The sequence below is a fragment of the Phascolarctos cinereus genome, unplaced genomic scaffold, assembly GCF_003287225.1.
Source record: "Phascolarctos cinereus isolate Bilbo 61053 unplaced genomic scaffold, phaCin_HiC Scaffold_2;HRSCAF=192, whole genome shotgun sequence".
In the NCBI taxonomy this organism is placed as follows: Eukaryota; Metazoa; Chordata; class Mammalia; order Diprotodontia; family Phascolarctidae; genus Phascolarctos; species Phascolarctos cinereus.
This window is the reverse complement of record NW_027555625.1, coordinates 272453924-272473606: the sequence shown is the minus strand read 5'-3', so window position 1 is coordinate 272473606 and position 19683 is coordinate 272453924. Positions and strand designations below refer to the sequence as shown.

At 45.7% G+C, this 19683-nt stretch overlaps 1 protein-coding gene across 1 annotated transcript; it reads right to left on the bottom strand.

Moving 5' to 3' along the window:
• Nucleotides 1-160: 160 nt before the first annotated feature.
• On the bottom strand, nucleotides 161-4885 carry TNNC2 (troponin C2, fast skeletal type). The gene is made up of 6 exons (XM_020965699.2): nucleotides 4812-4885; nucleotides 2148-2199; nucleotides 1877-2020; nucleotides 1678-1792; nucleotides 1158-1294; nucleotides 161-439 (listed from the first exon to the last, which is right to left on the bottom strand). The coding sequence occupies exons 1-6, from the start codon at nucleotides 4812-4814 to the stop codon at nucleotides 408-410; spliced, it is 483 nt and encodes a 160-aa protein (XP_020821358.1). The 5' UTR covers nucleotides 4815-4885; the 3' UTR covers nucleotides 161-407.
• Between the last annotated feature and the right edge of the window lie 14798 nt (nucleotides 4886-19683).

The following is a 19683-nucleotide window of genomic DNA, read 5'->3' as shown; positions in this document are numbered from 1 at the left end:
CAACCTTGTGACTTGGGTGCTAGTATCCCCATTTGGTCAATGAACAAACTGAAGCAGAGAGAGATTAAGTAACTGGCCCAGGGTCCAAGAATTTTGATTTAGATAAACCCAGTGTTCTCTAGGCCCAGTTGGTGGAGCAGCCCAGACCCCTGAGGCCCGCTCCATTTGAAATCTTTTTTTTCCTTTATTAGTGACATTTACACATTCCTGGCCTAGGAGAGGGAGAGCAAAGGAGGGAGTGGAGAGGGAATATCACATAAGGGAGGGAACAGGGCAGCAGAGGACAGTGGAGAGGGATGAACAGTCCTGGATGGTCTCAGGGGAAATGGGAGCCAGTTGAATCTCAGAATGAACCCTTGTGGGGAAGGGCAGGGTGGGGCAAAACAAGAGTGAGCCGTGCTGGATTCTTACTGCACACCCTCCATCATCTTCAGGAACTCTGCAAGAAGAAAGGGGAGAGGAGAGGAATCAGAAAAGGTATGGGTGGGACCACCGAGTTATGGGGGAAGGCCACAGACCTGGACTGTACTGTGCACACAGTCCTGGCTTGCCCAGGGTTATTGATTCATACAATTTAGACCTGGAAAGGAACTCAGAGACAAAGGACTGTAAGTCCTTCAGTTTATAGAAAAACTGATGCCAGAGAGGGCAAGTGATTTGCCTTAGGATGCTTAGATAGTAAGTGGCAGTGCCCAGCTCAGGCTCCCCTAATCTGACTTCAAATGCAATACCCTTCACTACACCCCTTGGGGACCCATGTCTAGACTGGAAGCTTCTTGAGGGACAGGACTATTTTTATCTTTGTGTCTGTGCCTCAGGACAAAGTCTCACCCTCCCTGCCTCAGTAAGTTCTTAGTGAAAATGTCTGCTTGTTGATGTATATATGTTACAGTATATCACAGCTGGAAGGGACCTTAGAAATGAAATCAAACTCCTCATTGTACAAAAAACAAAAATGGGCCTGAAGAAAGAAAACGACTCATCCAAGGCTACGTAGCAAGTTGGGAGGCAGGGCTAGAATTGGAAGCAGGGTCTCGGAGCTCGCCATTCCCGACCCTGACCCTCCCTCAGAACATGCCTATTCAATCCCTCTCCCTCCCCCCCACTCCCTCCCCACTGTCCCCATGCTCGCCCCTCCCCCTCCACCTGCCCCTCACCGTCAAAGTCAATTCGGCCGTCATTGTTCTTGTCTCCATCCTTCATTAAGGATTCGATCTCTTCATCTGTCACATGTTCTCCTGAAGCTCGGAAGATCTCTGTTAGCTCCTCAGCATCAATATAGCCATCAGCATTCCTTGGGGGAAGGGGAGGGGAGGAAAGGGAAAAGAGACCAGGTATTCTTCAGGTAGTCCCTCAAGAGAATGACAGAGGGACTGCCCCACATACTGTGTTGCAATGAACCAAAGGTTACAGTGCTGAACGCGTCCTTAAAGATCATTTAGTTCACATCTTCCAAGGCCTGGGACCCAGGGCCCCCTCTTCCCACTTCAGCCCAGCGAGGCTTACTCGACTTCCTCTCCAGCCCCCCTCTTCTCCCCACCCACTTGCACATCTTTTCCAGCCCGCCCCACTAGGGCTGAGGCTGAACTTTAAGACCCCTGGAGCAGCTCATCTCCACTCCCTCCTCTCACTAACACCTTCCCAGGTAATCATGGCCCAATGGGCACCAGGCCTGACCTGTCAAAGATACGGAAACATTCAGCCAGCTCCTCCTCAGTCTTTCCTTTCGCATCCTCTTTCATCTGTCTCACCATCATGACCAAGAACTCTTCAAAGTCGATGGTGCCACTGCCTGGGTTTGGGAGAGTGAGCATCAGAGGCCTGCCCAAATGCAGTCACCCACTCCTCATACCTCCCAGGAGATCCCCCAGCTCACCATCTTCATCCACCTCCTCTATGATGGCATCCAGCTCTTCTTTGGTGGGTGTCTGACCCAACATCCGCATCACTGTGCCCAGTTCCTTGGTGCTGATGTCACCACCACCATCAGCATCAAACATGTCGAAGGCAGCTTTGAACTCTGAGAGGGAGGGTGGCAGAAGAATAACAAGGAGGATCTGTTAACCTCAAGGAATTGCACAGCCTTAAGTCCACTCCTAGCCAAGAACACTTTCTTCCACTGCCCAGCTCTCAAAATACATACTCACCAGCGATCATTTCCTCACTGAGGAAGGACCGGGCTTCTGCCTGCTGGTCCGTCTGGAAGATACAAGAGAAGTCAAATACCAGGCCTCAGAGAAGAAAGGGAAGAAGAAAAGTAAAGGGGGATTCCCAGGAGAAGGGCTAGGCTAGGGGGAGCCAAGAGTTCCTCTCACTGGTGAACCTACGTTCAGGTCCCTATTTTACTACTCATGTAACCTGGGGCAGGTCATTCACTTTTCTGGATCCCTATTTCCCTATCAGTAAAGTAAGGGACTGGACTAGATGGTCTCTAACGTTCTTTCTATATCTAAACTTTATGACCCTATGAGTTTCTGAGTCCCCCAGAATCACCATCTAGTGGCCAATTTCTTCTTACTTAGTAGTTAGACCAAGTCCTTAGACCACAGATATAGAGTCTCTGTACTCAAAGTCTTCTCAGTTTGGTAGCATCTGACATCTTGTTCTGCCATGTCTTTAGTTCAAGGTTGTGAGGAAGCTATATCAAAATTCACCACCACTACCTCTTCCCCAGTACTAATGCCATTTCAAACCTAGGCTTCGTAGGAACTCGTTCTAGGAAAGGGCACATAGGGTGTCCTCTTCATGGGGGCCAGCCAAGCAATACCATCCCTGTTCCTTCATACAGCAGACCATAGAGAGAGACTGACTGATGGTCTCATCCCTACCACTTCCTCATTCATCAGGTTGAGGATAAGGGGCCCTCCATAGAGGGCAGTATAGATTAGAACTAACAGTGAAGATGAGAGATCTCAGCCACCAACTGCTGACAAGAATGACAGAATATTGGAGATGAAAGGGCCCTTAGAGATAATCTATTCCAACCCCGTTATTTTAGAGAAGAGGAAACCGAGGACCTGAGGGATTAAGTGATTTGCCCAAAGTCAAAGGGAAGGATATGGAAGAGCTGGAATATGAACCCAGGACTTCTGACTTCAATACACCATCCACTACCCCATTCTGCCTTAATGGAGTATAACTGGGTAAAATGCTTAACCTCTCTGGGCCTCAGACAATTTCTCTTCCAAATGGGGACAATCACATGTCCCTGCCAGGGCTTTTGTGAGGCAGTGTGATCTACTGGAGAGCGGAGTGTGAGTCCCAGCACTGCCATTGACTTCATGTGGTACTGTAGGCAAATTACTTCTGTTCTCTGGACCTCAAGTTTCTTCATCATAAAAATTAAGGGGTTGATCTCCAAAGCTCCTTCTAGCTCCAGGAATTTATTAATTTATTCCCATTGCTCAATAAAGGGATTTGAGAAGTCTAACAATAAGGCCTAAACCCAGAATCTCCACAGGCCTGAGCATGAGGGATCTAGGACCCCTTCCCAACTCTCCACATCCCCTCCCCCCTTCCATGTCCCACACCAGGCCTTGGCTATTCTTAGACTGAGGCTGTAAGAACAGCTGGGCCCAGGCTCCAGTTACTCCTCAAAGAAGAGCTAGGAGGACAGGGAGGGAGGGGCTGGGAGTCGGAGGGGGGGGTGGCGAGGTATTGAAAACTAAAGAATGCCTCTCCCCTCAAAGGCCTGCAGAATTTAGAGCTGAAAAAACCATGAAGACCAACTAAGCCCAATACTTGAGTCCCCCATTTTGTAGATTAGGAGGAAACTGAGACCCAACAGGAACAAACAGTGATGAAATCGATCCCAGTCCCCTTCATCTAAGTCTGGTATTCTTCCCCCCTACCACAAGCTGTGCCCTTTCATACTCCAGAGCCCCTGCTCAAGGGCCAAGCGAGCCCCTCTGTCTCTGGCTCCTTCCACCTTTTCCTTGGCACTCCCTCTGCTCTCCAGGCTCAGTGGTAAGATGACCCAAAGTCTTTGGGATTCCTTGAACAAAAATAGCAAAAGCCAGAGAGGGAGGCACTTGGGGCAGAGAGACCCCACGTTGCCTGGAGCCCAGAAAAGGCAGAAGAGGGCAGATGCTCTAAGTCCTAAATCCCCAGGAGCCTCTCTTCTCTGCAGTCAAAGGAGACCAAGATGACATTAGCCTTTCACTCCAAGAAAACTTCCAGAGAGAAAATCATGGGCTTAGAAGTGGAAAGGAACTGAGAGTCCTACAGTCCAATGCCTGAATTTTACAGGTGAGAAAACTGAAGCCCAGGGAGATTCCATTACTTGACCAAGGTCACTCACACTGTAGATGTCAAAGCTGAAAGATGAACTTATGTCCCTCACTTCCAATTCCAGCACTTCTTACCACACTATACTACTTCTGTGTTGGAGAGGGCAGATGAGAGTTGGAGACACTTCAGAGAAATTGCTCCTTCTCCCTAAATGGCCTTGCTCCTTACAACTTTGATAATCCATAAGGCTTAGAGCTAGAAAAGACCTTAGAAAGACTGTCTTCTCATTTTGCAGTTGAAGAAAGAGGTTAAATGACTTGGGCTGGGGGAGAAGGGGAGGGGGTGGAGGCATAGTAAGTTGATGACTAAATCAAGACTCATACCCCATATTCTAAATTTGTGTTTTCCTCTACTCCATATCACCCCTCATCTGGGCCAGCGGCCTCTGGTTGCCTGGGCATCCTGGCCTCTTTGGGGGCCATGAAAGTCCAGGGAGAGGGAGATAAGGCTCAGTTTTCCCCTCAGAATTTCTGGGGGAGGGTGAAGATCTCAGGGTGGATGGGAAAGGGAGGCCCACTTACCATGGTGACTGGTCAAGCTACCCCTGCTGCAGTCAGTCCCAACTCCTCTGCACTCCACACCCAAAGGCTCCCTACCACCCCAGTCCCCAATATTTGTAGGGGCTACTGCTTTTCCTCCCTCCCCCCATTCCCTGGGATTGGACACCCTTGTACCCCAGCCTTCCCTGATCCAATTAGCTCCCAGAGCTCTGTTGCATCTGTCCCTCCCCAAGTCTGATCCCATTACCTAATTTAGCCAAGGCGCCCTGGGTAAACTTAAACCTTGAAGCAGGTGCTTGCCTTGATGTTCCAAGACCCTTCTGGGGTCATAATACCTCATCTCACTCAGGGAGCCTTTACACTGGACCCCTGACCTGTCCCAAGCTGGGTCATAACAAGCAGTGAGAAGGACCTGACTATGGCTAGACAGAGGAATAAGGCAGTGACAAAAGGAACTTTGCCCTAGAAAGAGAAGATAAAGGACACCAGACACAAGGGATCCTTCTCTTTTGCTTGAATGGAAGTATGTTGTTGGCTTCTCCGGACATTAGTGATGTCTGGTAGTTTTTAGGGGGCAGTTGGGGAGTGAGACTCTAAAATTATAGAATGGTAGAGATAAAAGGAACCTTCAGCACATCAGAATGGAAAGCACAGTAGAGAACAGAACAAAGAATGTGAGAGCTGGTTTTTTATTTTAGATTTTAGATTTAGATCTTAGAGATCATTTGGTCCAACTCTCTTCATTTTACACTGGAGAAAATTGAAACCCAAAAAGGGGAGATCCCCTCTTCTCCCAGACCACACGTGGAACTAAGTGGGTGTCAGAAGTCAGTCCTGCCCTAGTCTGAGAGTCAGAGAGCAGCCCTGACAATTTCCTGCTTATCCCCCATAGGAGACTAGAAAATAGCAAGCCTCCACTAGTAGGAGACGTCCCCCTACCCCACGCCTGACCCCCCACTCAGGCGTGGCACAAGACAGATGGAGAGAAGAATGAAGAGGGTCAAGAGAGCCCCAGAAAGCAGCTGAGCAGAGGAGATGGGGAGATGGGGGGAGGGGGTCAGAGGACTCAAATGCCAAGGAGAGGTCAGGATGGACAGCAGCAAATGGTACTGGCTTCTTCCCCTATATATAGACATTCCCAAGAAAAGCATGAGCAGTCAAGCCAGACTAAATAAGGCATGAGCCAGGCTGGGGCAGGGAGAAGGGGCCTGGGTAAGTTCCCGTTTAGAACCATTTACACCTTGGGAAAGCCAAGGCCCAGAAAGGATCTTTAGAATGCCCACAAGGACAGGGGCAAAGGCCCCGAGGCACAAAGACCATCATCTCATTTTGCATTCTTATGGTGTTCTCTGGCTTAAGATATACTTCCCTCACAACAGCCATGTGAAGCAGGTAGTATGCTTATATATTATCCCCATTTTATAGATGAGGAAACAGGCCCAGAGATAGGAAGCAACTTGCCTGATACCCCACAGCAAACTAGGACTAGATTCCAGGTCAACTGAGTCCTGTTGTTGTAGTTCAGTTGTTTTCAGTTGTGTCTGACTCTTCCTGACCCTATTTGGGGTTTTCTTGGAAAAGATACTGGAGTGGTTTGTCATTTCCTTCTCCAGCTCATTTTACAGATGTGGAAACTGAGGCAAACAGGGTTGAGTGACCTGCCCAGGGTCACATAGCTAGTTAATGAGGCCAGATCTGAACCCATGTCTTTCTGACTCCAGTGCCACTGTGCCACCTGGCTCCCCAAGAAGCTGGATTCCAAGTCCAGTCTTCATTTATTCATTCAATAAGTATTTTTTATATACCTACCATATGCTCAGCCCAGTACCCAGTGATCAGCTGTGCTACAGAAGATAACAAATTGTAAGATAGGTGCCCTACCTCTTCGGGGACCTCACAGCCCACATTTAAAGAAAACCATGCTGATGATGCATAACGATCATGATAAAGAAAGACTGGCATTTTAGTAGTGTGAGCCCAAATCAGCTTATACGCTGCCTTCTCTTAGCCTACAGAATACATCTACGTCTATACATACACATACATAGTACGTCACATTACCTAGTGTGCAATATATCTGGATTGTCCACTAGGTGGTGCTTTCCCTGAATGTGCTCATCAGTTTCTCTAGGGCAAGTATAGGAGAGCTTGATAAAAGGTTTCAGTCTCCCCACTGGCCATAAGGGGCACTCACCCTACAAAAGCTTAGATTATTCCCCTTCCCCTCAACGACTCCCTCCCTGATGGCATTGGCCAGGTTCAATATTGAGGGTTTCTTAACCTTTTTTTTTTTTTGGTGAGGCAATGGGGGTTAAGTGACTTGCCCAGGGTCACATGGCTAGTAAGTGTCAAGTGTCTGAGGACAGATTTGAACTCAGGTCTTCCTGATTCCAAGGCCAGAGCTTTATCCACTGTACCACCTAGCTGCCCCCCAACCTTTTTTTTTTAATGGATGCTTTCCACTATATGGTGAAACTGCACTTGATGACCTAGAGGGCCACATGTGACCTTGAGGCCTCAGTTTCCCTACCCCTGGTGAAGCCTATAGATCCCTTTTAAGGACAATATTTTTAAATATGGAAAATAATAATAACAGCTAGCATAGTGCCTTGAGGTTCATTTGATCCTCACAACAATCCTAGGGAGTAGGATCTATTATTCTCTCCATTTTATTGATGAGGAAACTAATGTAGAAAGAGGTTAAGCGGCTTGCCCAAGTCACATAGTCTGAGGCCAGATTTGAACTCAGGTCTTTCTGACTCCAAGTCCACAGCACCACATTAGTTCCCAACTACAAATTTAAATCATAATGAAGTTATCAAAATATATTTTTTAAAAGTTCATTAACTCCAGGTTAAGAACCTCTGATCTAAAGCGAAATATTGGTTTTTCAAAAAAATGTATATTAAAAGACTAAGAGATCAATTGATTGATCAGACAATGAAGAACTGTGTGGGTCAGAGGTAACAGAATTGGAAGACTGTTACTTCTGATCCACCCAGCCCTTCATTGTCTGTTACCTTCTCACCCTTGATACCATCTAGACCCCATTCTCCCTTGGCCAAGTGGTCTAGGTCGCTGGTGTTCACTGGTCCCTCTCTGTTACCTCACAGTCACCCCAGCTTACTGGCTGCTCCCATCCAGATCCTCCCTAGACCCCTCTTCACAGTCACCTCAGACTACTTGGCCACTCCTAGAATCTCTTCCACGGTCTTTCTGTATATAAGATCCATCTTGGCCTCCATTAAGGTACTCAGATTCTTAAAATCTTGCCAATGTCTGAGATTCAGTCTGGCCCATGGCTCAGATTCAGTCTAGGATGCTTCATCATTCAATCTAGCCTCACAAATGTTCAGATTCCTTAAGAATCTGGCCAATATGGCAGATCTTTAATAAACCTTGTCCTTGGCTGAAAGAAGGCTTGGGTCAAATTAATTCAGGAAGGGCCCACATGTCGCTATTTCAGGGTTCCATCGCCCTTAAACCCCTAAACCTCAACATATCCTTTCACAGCCCTGGCCTATGGTCCTGGTCCTGGTCCCAGCACCCCAAACAGTGGACAGGAAAATCTTAAAGGTAAAGTAAAAAAGAGGAGAGTACCAGGTTTCATATCTTATTCCCCTCTTCCTATTGTTGGGCTTCTTGTTCTGGATGGAAAAAACAAAAAAGAGCTCCTTTGGGGAATAGTTGGAAAATAAAGTTGAATTGATGAGAGTGGATTAAGAAGTGCTTGAATTTGGCCATTGTAGGTTCTTGCAGAGGGATGGAGAATATAGCTGAACACCTTACATTTCAGCAATGTTTTACAAGTTACCAGGGGCCTTCAAATCTATCATTTCTGATCCTCACAACCTAGATGGGAGGCAAGCAGATGGTATTATGCCCATTCTATTGATGGTCTTTTCTTTTTTGCATCTGTTATTTCCTACTCTTAGCCTTCCTCCCCTCCCCCCAGCCCTATAACAGAACCTTCCCTTTAACAAATAAATATAGTTAAGTAAATAAATATTGTTAAGTAAAACATTGGATATGTTTTATTTTGCACCTCTAATCTATCACTCTCAGTCAAGAGGTTAAGGCAAGTTTTATCATCAGTCCTCCAAAGTCTTGACTGGTCACTGCCTTAACCAAGGCTCTGAAGTCCTTCTTTCCTTTACAAAAGCATATAAATGGTTCTTCTGCTTCTCCTTATGTCACTCAGTATTACTTCATAGAAGTCTTCCAAAATTTCTCTAAATTCTTCATATCCATTATTTCTTCTGGTAGAGTAATATTCCATTACATTTGTATGCCACTATTTATTCAGCCAAATGTGGAAATAGGTTTTGTGCAACTTCTCATGTATAATTGATATCATATTGCTTGCCTTCTCAAGGGGTAAGAAAAGGGTGGGTAGTAGGGAGAGAATTTGGAATTCAAATATTTTTTTGGCAACAAAATTTTTTTCTTATTTGTAAATGAAAAATTGTGCTCATTTGAAATGTTTTTATATTCAGACATTCCAGGACACAATCACAGCATCTATGTGGCAGTTTACTAATATTTCAATAGATAAAATTTCTTTCCAAAAAGATTAGTCATGAATTTAATGTTGAGATAGTAATACTAATCCTCAGGGGGTGATAACTTTCTCTGGTAGACAATGGTATTTTTGTCAGGAAATCAAAAAATTTTTAAATGAATGTTAAAATTTTTTAATGTAATTGGGAAATATTTAATGAAACAAATTAAAAAATCTATATTTAAGACATATTTATGTAGCCATCCCCCAATCAATAGGTGCCTGATTGATTTCTCATTCTTTGACAATCATAGGGTGTTTCTGGCACCTTATGCCTGACCACATAGTAAGTATTTAATACATGTTTTTGTTCATTCAGCCTATAAATATTTTTTTACACATGGCTCTTTTCTTGCTGTGTTTGTTTTTATTGGGTAAATCCATTTTATAGAGAAGATAAGGCCCAGAGGGGAAATAACACGTCCAAGATCACAAAGTGAGTTTGTGCTAGAGCAGGAACACAAGGTGCTGCCCTTGCCTCCTGTCTCCCAGGCCTGAGCTCTTTCCACTACGTCAGCTGCCTCATGAAAGTAATCCTGGCAGTTGTGTGTGCAGAGGGTACAGAACGGATTGCAAAGAATCTTTGCCAACCTCAGCTTTCCTCTCCTGTAAAAGGAATCAGGCTTAAGGTTCCTGCCAGCTACAAGATTACATGATACTCCAGAGACAGGCTTCTCCGCCCAGAATTAGTTCCAAAGGACAGCCTTCACCCCACCCAATCCAAGAGAATTCAGAGCTGATATCTCCAGAGCCCAGGGTGGGGCCTCTTCTCCTACCTTGACAACCCACAGGAAAGGAAATTCTTCATAACCAGACCCCTTCCTTCATTTCCAGTCTTCTCACACTTTACTCCATCACTTACTGTAAGTTCCAACAAGATGAGAGTTCTTGAAGTTCGTTGAACAGGATACTGTTTCCCTCACTTTGTCCTGGTTGTCCCCCATGCCTGATTCTTTGGTTTTGCCAACTTCCTCTAAAACCCAGATCACACCCCGATTCTACAGGCCTTGTCTGTTCCCCTAAGCTGCTAATGTTTTTCCCTCTTGGATTGACCTTTGCCTCTACTATACACACAGTTAGCCACCAAACTGTTTGCATGTTGTCTTCCCCCTTTAGAATAGATGGTCCTTCCTGTGTCTTTTGCCTTTCTTTGTATCCTCAGGGCTTAGAACAGCACAATGCACAGTGAGCAGCTTAATAAATATTTGTTTTGAAGCACCTACCAGGGTGAGGAACTGTACTAAATACTAGGGATACACAGAATATGAAACAATAATCCCTGTTCACAATGAATCTATGTTTGAATGGGAGAGAATGTAAGGACATACAAAATATATACATACAACAGGAATATAAAGTCAGGCAATCAACAAGCATTTATTATGAGAACTTATCATGAGCAAGGCAATGTGAAAACAACTATACATAATGAAACTATGTACAGAATAAATTGGAAATAATCAACAGAGGGCAGGCACTACTGTTTAGGTTTAGGGGTGCCGGGACCCCAAAATCACAACATACGGGTCCTGTCTGAATGAATTCGACCCAAGCCTTCTTTCAGCCAAAGACAAGGTTTATTAAAGATCCGCCATATTGGCCAAACTCTTAAGGAATCTGAACATTAGTGAGCTATTGGCTAGATTATAAGAATCTAAGCAATGGCTAACTTTTAAGAATCTTAATGGAGACAAGATGGACCTTATATACAGAAAGACTGTGGGAGAGATCTAGGAGTAGCCAAGTAGTCTTCAGGGACTGAGGTGATAGAACGCCAGGGACCTGGACGATGTGGCCAAAGGATAATGGAGCCTAGACAGGATTAAGGGTGGGAAGTGGCCTGGGCCATAGGGAGGTAAGACAATGGAGGGCTAGGCTAGGGTAAGGGTAACCGAATTGGGAGATTGTACAAGGTCGATAACAAAAGGCCAGTTGGTGGGATTATAGCCTCAAGTGAATGCCAGAGATCTGGCCATGTGGGAAAGTCCAGGGTTTTTCCTTTCTGGGGTCCAGATCACATCCTTGAACCTAGCAGTAAGGGAGATCAGGAAAGGCTTCTTGTAGGAGATGGAATTTTAACTGAGATTTAAAGGAAGCCTGAGAAGCCAAGAGGCTGAGATGAGAAGAGAGCTCCAGGCATGGGGAACAACCTGTGAAAATACCTGAAGTCTGGAGATGGAGGGTTGAGTGTGAGGAGCAGTAAGAAGGCCAGTGTTTTTGGATCTCAGTACTCAGGGGTCTTGCTGTAACTAAAACAATTTATCTCCTTCTTTTTCTGGTGGGATGACATTTCGCACACTTAGCCAGTCTGGGCCTCGGATGAAACAGTATGTGCAAAGTATGCCTGGACTATTGTAATGTGTGCTGGGTGGTCTTCCTGCCTCAAGTCTCTCCCAACTGCAATCCATCTTTCTTTCAGTCACTAAAGTGATTTTCCTAAAGTGTGGGTCTGATCAAGTCACACATCCTCCCTCACTCCACCCCACCCCACCCCCACTCAATAAACTCCAGAGGCTTCCTATTGTCTCCAGGAGCAAATACAAAATGCTCTGTTTGATAGTCAAAGCCATTCTTAACCTAGCCCCCTCTTACCTTTCCAATCTTCTAACACCTTAGTCCCTAATACATACTCTTTGATCCTGTGACAGTGGCCTTCTGCACATTCCATGAACAAGACAATCCATCTCTTGGCTCCAGGCATTTTCTCTAGCTGTCCCCTATGCCTGGAATATTCTACCTCCTCTACTCTGACTACTGACCTCCCTGCCTTCCTTTAAGACCTAAAATCCATTCTTTTACTGGAATCCTTCCCCATCCCCTCTTAATTCTAACGTCTTTTTGACTTGGTTTAAGGCTACTGGGAACCACAAAATGTCAGGGTACAGAACGGCATTGCCTGGAATGAATTCACTCCCACCATCTTTCAGTCAAGTGACAGTTTATTGTGACTTCAACAAAGCAGATGAAAGTTCTTGAGGAATCCTGAAAACTCGTGAGGATGATGCTGATGCTTATATTCAAAAGGGGCAGTGAAAGAAATATGAAGTGGGCTAATTAGGTGATCTTGGGTGGGATTAACAGTATGTGCAATAGTCTGGGGTGGGCCAGGTGCCTTAAACAGAGGAGTCAGTGGTCTGGGCCGCTGGAATGCATAGGAAAATGCAGGGAGTCAACCGAGATAGCTTCATTAAAGGGATAAGATAGTTCTGTTTATGCAAACGTTTGCCAGAGGCATGGTCCTTGGGCAGGCGCCCAGTGCCAGCACTGATAGCTTTTATCTGAGTAATTACAGAGTCAGGCCTGCATGTGACTAAGTTGCATCCAGAGACATGGTCTTCTCCTTTGGGGGTCCAGGTCCCACCACCCCATCATTTTCCGTTCATTACTTCCTATATATAGTTTACTATATTTGTTTTCATATTGTCTCCCCCATTAGACTGTGAGTTCCTTGACAGCAGGGACTGCTTGTGCCTCTTTATAACTTCAGTGCTCAGCACGGGTGTCTGGTATGTAAGAGACACTTGACTGATTGATAGGTACTGGGGACACAAAGATGAAAACATGAGAGCCCTTGTTGAGGGTTTAGAGGTAGGGGTGCTGGGACCCCAAAAATCATAACACACGGGTCTCGCCCAAAATAAGTCTCTCTTGTAGAAAAAGTAGGCTACCCAAGCCTTCTTTCAGCCAAAGGCAAAGTTCATTAGAACATCCGTCATATCAGGCAGACTCTGAACGTTAGTGAGCTATCGGCTAGATTATAAGGATCTGAGGCCCTTAATGGAGACAAGATGGCCCTCATATACAGAAAGATTGTGGGAAGGATCTAGGAGTAGCCAAGCAGTCTGCTGGGACTGTGACGTAACAGAATGCCTTGGCCTTGGGAGAATGGAGCCTGACTAGGATTAAGAGTGGGAAGTGGCCAGGGGCCATGGAGAGGTAAGACAATAGAGGGTTAGGCTAGGTTAACAGGGTAACAGAATTGGGAGATTGGGTGTGATGAGGTTTAGAGGTTAGGGGTCCTAGAATCCCAAGATCAGGACAGGCAGGTCCTGCCCAAAAGAATTCGACCCAAGCCTTCTTTCAGCCAATGGCAAGATTTATTAGAACATTGTCATGTGTTCTAATAAACCTATAATATATAACATATATTATAACTATAATATAATGCATATTGTATTATATTGTAATGTAATATAACATATGATAAGTGTTCTAATAATCTAAGCATCTTAATGGAGACAAAGATGGACCTTATATACGGAAAGCCTGTGGGAGGGATCTAGGAGTGGCCAAGTAGTCTATGAGGTAATAGAATTCCAGGGAAATGGAGGATACCGAGGGTGGGAAGTGACCTGGGGCCATAGGGAAGCAAGACCATGGAGGAGAGATTGGGTGTAGCTGCAACGAAAGGCCAGTTGATGGGATTATAACCTCAGGTGAATGCCAGAGACTTGGCCATGTGGGAAAGTCCAGAGTTTTTCCTTTCTGGGGCCCAGATCCCAACCCCATCAGCATCAGCGTCAGCCTAGGCAAAGGCAAAGAAGCCTGGGGTCAAAGACACAAGAAGAGGGCTCCAAAAGCCCAGAACCAGTGAAAATATGAGAGGCAAAGAGAGGTTTTGAAGTCTAGAACAGAAGGAGAAGGGAACAAACATTTCTATTTCATCTACTATGTGCCAGGCACTGTGCTAAGTGCTTTACAGATATCTCATTTGATCAAAGGATAGGTGGCTTACTGCAGAGGGTCTGTTTTCTCAAAAAAGCAGATAGCAAAGCCTTCCCCTGAGAGCAGGACAAAGGTGGTAGATAACAGTTTGAAAAAAATTGGAAAAGCTGTTGTGCAGTAGAGTTGATCAGGTAGAACAGCAGCACTTCCCGCAAGAGGGCCCAGCAGTGGGGCCTGTGGGGATGGGGTGACTTCTTCCAGGAATATTCTTCAGCATTTGTGGCTGACACAGGGATGAGCAAGGACAGGTTTAGGGGTGCTGGGACCCCAAAATCATGACATGTGGGTCCTGCCCACATGAATTCAACCCAAGCCTTCTTTCAGCCAAAGACAAGGTTTATTAGAACATCTGTCATATCAGACAGACTCTTAAGGAGTTTGAACATTAGTGAGCTATCGGCTAGATTATAAGAATCTGAGCCCCTTAATGGAGACAAGATGGCCCTCATATACAAAAAGACTGTGGGAGAGATCTAGGAGTGACCAAGCAGTCTGCTGGGACTGTGAGGAAATAGAATACCAGGGTCCTGGACCACCTGTGGCCAAGAAAGAATGGACCCTAGCTAGGATTAAGGGTGGGAAGTGGCTTGGGGCCATAATGGAGGTAAGATAATGGAGGGCTAGGCTAGGTTAAAGATAACAGAGAGTTAGGAGATTGGGTGTAGCCAGAATGAATGGCCAGTTGATGGGATTATAGCCTCAGGGGAATGCCAGAGATTTGGCCAGGTGGTAAAGTCCAGGGTTTTTCTTTTTGGGGGTCCAGATCCCATCCTCATCAGTTATAGATTCAAGACTACAAAGGGGGAAAAGTGAGGCCAGAATAGAGGTGATGGATGGATGATGAGGACAGGGAGAGAGAAAGTAGAGTGACTCAAGGTCACTGTGCAACAGGTTTGAAAGAAGTGAGGCAATATACAAGGTTGTGATCAGAGAAAATTTCAGAATTCTTGACAGCACAGAGGTAAATCAGTTATGGGTGAGAATGAGATTTAGGGAATTAGTGTGTCGGTAAGGCAATCAGGGTTAAGTGACTTGCTCAGGGTCACACAACTTGTAAGCATTTGAGGCCGGATTTGAACTTAGGTCCTCCTCACTTCAGAGCAGGCACTCTATCCACTGTGCTACCTAGCTGCCCCATTGGTAAAGTTTAACACCCAGCTCTCCTCCCTCAAAAAAAGTATATATGCTTTAAATTTAATCTGAATTATTTTCTCCCACAGTTTCTAAAGACCAGACAACCAATAAAATAAATCAAGCCTTGATCTGTAGAGATTATTGAGGTATAAATGCTCACACAGAAAAATTTAATAATTAGCTCTTAAGAGTAGCTTCCAGCACACCCCTGCTTTAGGGTATCACTGCCTTGGTAAATGGCTTAGTTGGAAGAAAGGTGTAGGTCATGGGAACTGGGGAGGCTGATGGAACTGGGAGGCAAGGTTGTTTGAGGGTATGTCAACAAATATAAAATGAATAAACACAAATATACCAAGTAGATAAATAAGGAAATTTGGGAGGGGAGGCACTAACCCTTAGGGGGATCAGGAAAAGCTTCATGCAAATGCTGGAGCTGCTTCCAGAGGGAAAAGATGATCTCTATTTATGAGGCAAATTAGAGGAAAGACTATCAATTAGGAGAATAAAGCAATGAGGTGAAGAGGGCCTTAAGGAAAGTTGTAGCCCTGTGAATAGAGAGAGGGGGTTGGATGAGAGAGATGTTATGAATTCAGAAATGGTAAGATTTCACTAATGTATATATGGGGTTAGGGTAAGTCTAGGACAATGTAGATATGAAGATGAGTAGCTGAGAGATGGTGGCTCCTTCCACAGAAATAGGTTAGAGGGGGAGGGTTTAGAGGGAAAGATACTTTTAGACATATGAGTTTAAGATACCTATGGGGCATCCAGTTTGAAATGACCAATAGCAACTAGTGACATGAGGATGAAGCTCAGAGAATGGGATTGGATATGGGAATGGTTTGCATGGAGCTGATAATTAGGTTCATGGGATATATCGAGGTTGCCAGAGCAAGAGTCTAAAGAAAGAAGGGAAGAGGACATAGGCTAGAACCTTGGGGAACATTCACAGGTAGAAGGTGGTGTGAGAATATCAGGGTTCTTGTTGACGGGGATGGGATCTGAACCCCTAAAAGGAAAAGATCATGTCTTTGGGATCTGGACCCTAAAAAGGAAAATCCCTGGATTTTCCCAAATCTCTGGCATTTGCCTAAGGCTGTAATCCACTTGACTGGCCCTTCACTGTGGCCATGCCCAATCTCCCAATTCTGTTCTGTTACCTCCCCATTGTGCCTGGGGACTTTTGGGGTGCTGCTGGAACCCCAAGATCACGGTACCAGGCCCTGTCTGAAAGAATTCAACTGAAATCTTCTTCAGCCAGAGGAAAAGTTTATTAGTGATATAACATATAGGCCAGGTGTCACCTGTAAGGACTAGCGAGCATGAGAGGTTCTCAGCCTTTTGAGTATGAGATTCTCAGCCCCAGTGAGGGCCAGGGTAGATCTTATATACTTTAGGTGACCAGGGAAGGGTCTGGGTAAGAATTCCCAGAGATTGGAATGTCTAAGAGATTGAACAGACAATGGGCATAGATAATGAAGGAACTGAAAGGTATCTGAATGAGATTAAAAGGTAGGCTAAGGCTTTCAAAGGCAGATGTAGGTCTGGGGCCTATAGACAAAAGGAGAGCCAGATTCCCTTTAGGGCAAGGGGCAAAGACCCTGGCTTGGGCCACATCCCATCATTCCCCCCTCAAACAAACTTGACACAAATTCTTTTGGGGAAAGGGGTGAAGGTCTGGACTTCTGAAACTGCTTCCTGCTGGCAAGGGGCATAGAGCTGTCCCTGCCTCTCTGGGTCCTGTTTGAGGGGTCAAACTTCAAAAACCCGGCTGATGCCAGGGTCAGCAGGGCAGAATCCTTGGGTTGGTGTACAGCCTGAGCAGTCATCTGGAAGTTGATGGCTGAACCCTGGAAGAAAGGAATCTGGCAAGAATATTTAGTAAACATGGACCAAACAAACACAAAAATATGATCAGTAGTGGAATGAAAATAGGAACGAGTATAGAAAGAAGCCAGGACTCCCATGAAAAAGATTTTGGAGCACTAAAGTTATTGTGAATTTCTTGCATCCAACTAGCTTTCTCCAAAATATGAGCAGTGCAGGAATTGTTATACTTGCAACAAAATGTGTTTACTAAAGTACATTCACTCCCACTGGAGGCAAGCAAGTAGTCTAGGGCTATTCTGTTATCTAGAACTACTTTTGCTAAGGAATCCAAAGATTGCTGGATTTCCTGGAGACCATAAGCTGTCACATTTGCCATCTGGTGAATAGTCTCTGAAAGGTTAAAGAGAATATGTTCATGCTGTAAGTTATACCAGGACATAAGATAGTGTGCTCCCTTTTTAAGAGACCAGAGGACATTTCCCCAAAATCCATGTTTTACCTTTAAGTTAGAGACTGTGGGCCGTTTGGCATTGAAAATGGAGAAGGGGAGTGCTAAAAATCCGAGGGTACACACCCCCAAAGTCCTTGCAGGGTGTCAAACATTGAGTGACCAAAACAGCAGTTCTGGGGTCTTGCCATGTGTTGGCATTTTGTTTCACCTTTTCCCCAAAATTCTTGTCACTAGTGGTATCTGCACAGACTGTGGTGCAGGTCAAAAGATTAGCAGAAACTCTTTCAAGCCCTCCCTCCACAGGGGTGTTAACTTGTCTAGTGGTCTTGCAGCTTGTCTCCCAAGTATGGGAGTATTCCCCTGTGGAAAAGCAAGGTGTTGATACAGACAGAGTGGCCCATAGAGAAGTGGCTAGCATAAATGGAGTAGCATAAACTTCTGAGAAAGTCATATTGGGAAGGGGGGGCTTTGTGGAGATGAGCAGCCACTGCCAGGAAGCTTGCAGGCCTTCCAGCAGCTCCTAAGGACCGAGTTAGGGGGGTGGAGGTCAATTTAGATTTTAAAATCACAAAAGCCTGGTCTTGGCCCCACTCTTGAGAGAGTGAGTCAGGGCCCAGAGGACAGTCATAAAGGGGCTTAACAATCAAACTATTATCAGAGATCCAGATTCTACAAAATCTATCCATGCCTGGAACAGTTTGAAACTTTACAGACTGGCATGCTATCTGGACTTTGTTCAAAGAGACCCTGTAGCCTTGAGTTCCCAAGAGATTAAGTACTCCTGAGGCAGTGGACAAAGAAGCCTCTTGGGTGGGGCTACAAATACAGTGAAGGAAAAATACTTTAGGGTCTTGGAGGTGAACCACAGCTGGGGTGGCAAAAGTATCCCAAATTGTCTCCCACACTTCCAGGGGAACATGGGGAGGTCTGGCACACAGAGGGAAAAGGGAGATGGGAGGCTTAACTAGAGAAAACTGGCTCCCCAACTTCACCATCAGTTCCTTCCCAACGAGGGGGCAGGGCATGAGGAGAGCATAAGGGAGGAGTGTTTAAACAAAAGATTCTCAAATAGGCAAGGGGAGGGTATGTCTGGAGACATCCCTCAGTTACTTCTAGAATGCCCATGACCGGATGGGTCAAGGAGCGAATAGGGCCAGAGTAATTGGTTAAAGCAAAGAACATAGCCATGATAAAGTGGGTAACCTTACCTTCAGCCTCAATTTCTGCCCAGGGCTTGGCGAGGGAGATGGAGAAAGTGGGAGAGTTTCCCGGATCCAGGTTCCTTTGTCCTCCCCAGTCTTTGAGAAGACTGGAGGACAGGGTACTGGGGGGCTGCTCTATCACTTCTACCTCGGGGACAATCCTTCCTCCAATGTCCCTCCTGGGCACATCTTGGGCAAGGTCCTGGAGGCATCCATCTTGGGGGCTTCCTCCAAGGGGGCACCCTGGAGGGGCACTCCTTGGACCAGTGAGCCTCCCAGTGGCCTCCCCTGCCCAAATCGCTGGGCTTCCTCCGAGAGGGTGCCCTGGAGGTAAACTCCTTGGACCAGTGACCCTCATGGTGGCATCGAAAGCAGGTTTTCCCACTGCCCAAGTTGCCAGGAACACCCTTGGGTCTTTCCCTGACCATGGCAGCAGCCAGGAATCAAGCATGTTCTTTGTCTCTGGCCCTCTGCCTGCATTCTTTCTCCTCTGCTGCAACTAGGTCCCTGTTGTTAAAGACTCCAAAGGCAATCTCCAATAACTGAGCCTGAGGCATTTGGGGTCCCATTGCCAATTTCTGTAGTTTCCTCCTAATATCTGGGGCAGATTGGTTAATGAAATACATGCTAAGGATTGCTGCCCCTTCTGTAGAGTCAGGATCTAAATTCGTATACTTTTTAATGCCTTCTACTAGCCTATCTTAGAAAAGGGCAGGGTTTTCCTTTTCTTCCTGAGTAATTCCCTTAATCTTTTGAAAGTTTACCTGCTTTTGAAATGCTGTTTTCAGGCCTTCTAACAGGCAAATTATCATGTAGTCTCTCTTTCCCCTATCCTTCCTCTTCTGATAATCCCACTAGCAGGAACACTAGCAGGAACAGCAGCAGCTGTTCCTGGGGGGTATTTTGTAGGGTCATTGCTAGCCAAATGATCCCCAAAATTTTGGGCTTGTTCCCAGATTCTCTTCCTCTCCTCAGGGGTACAACAATCAG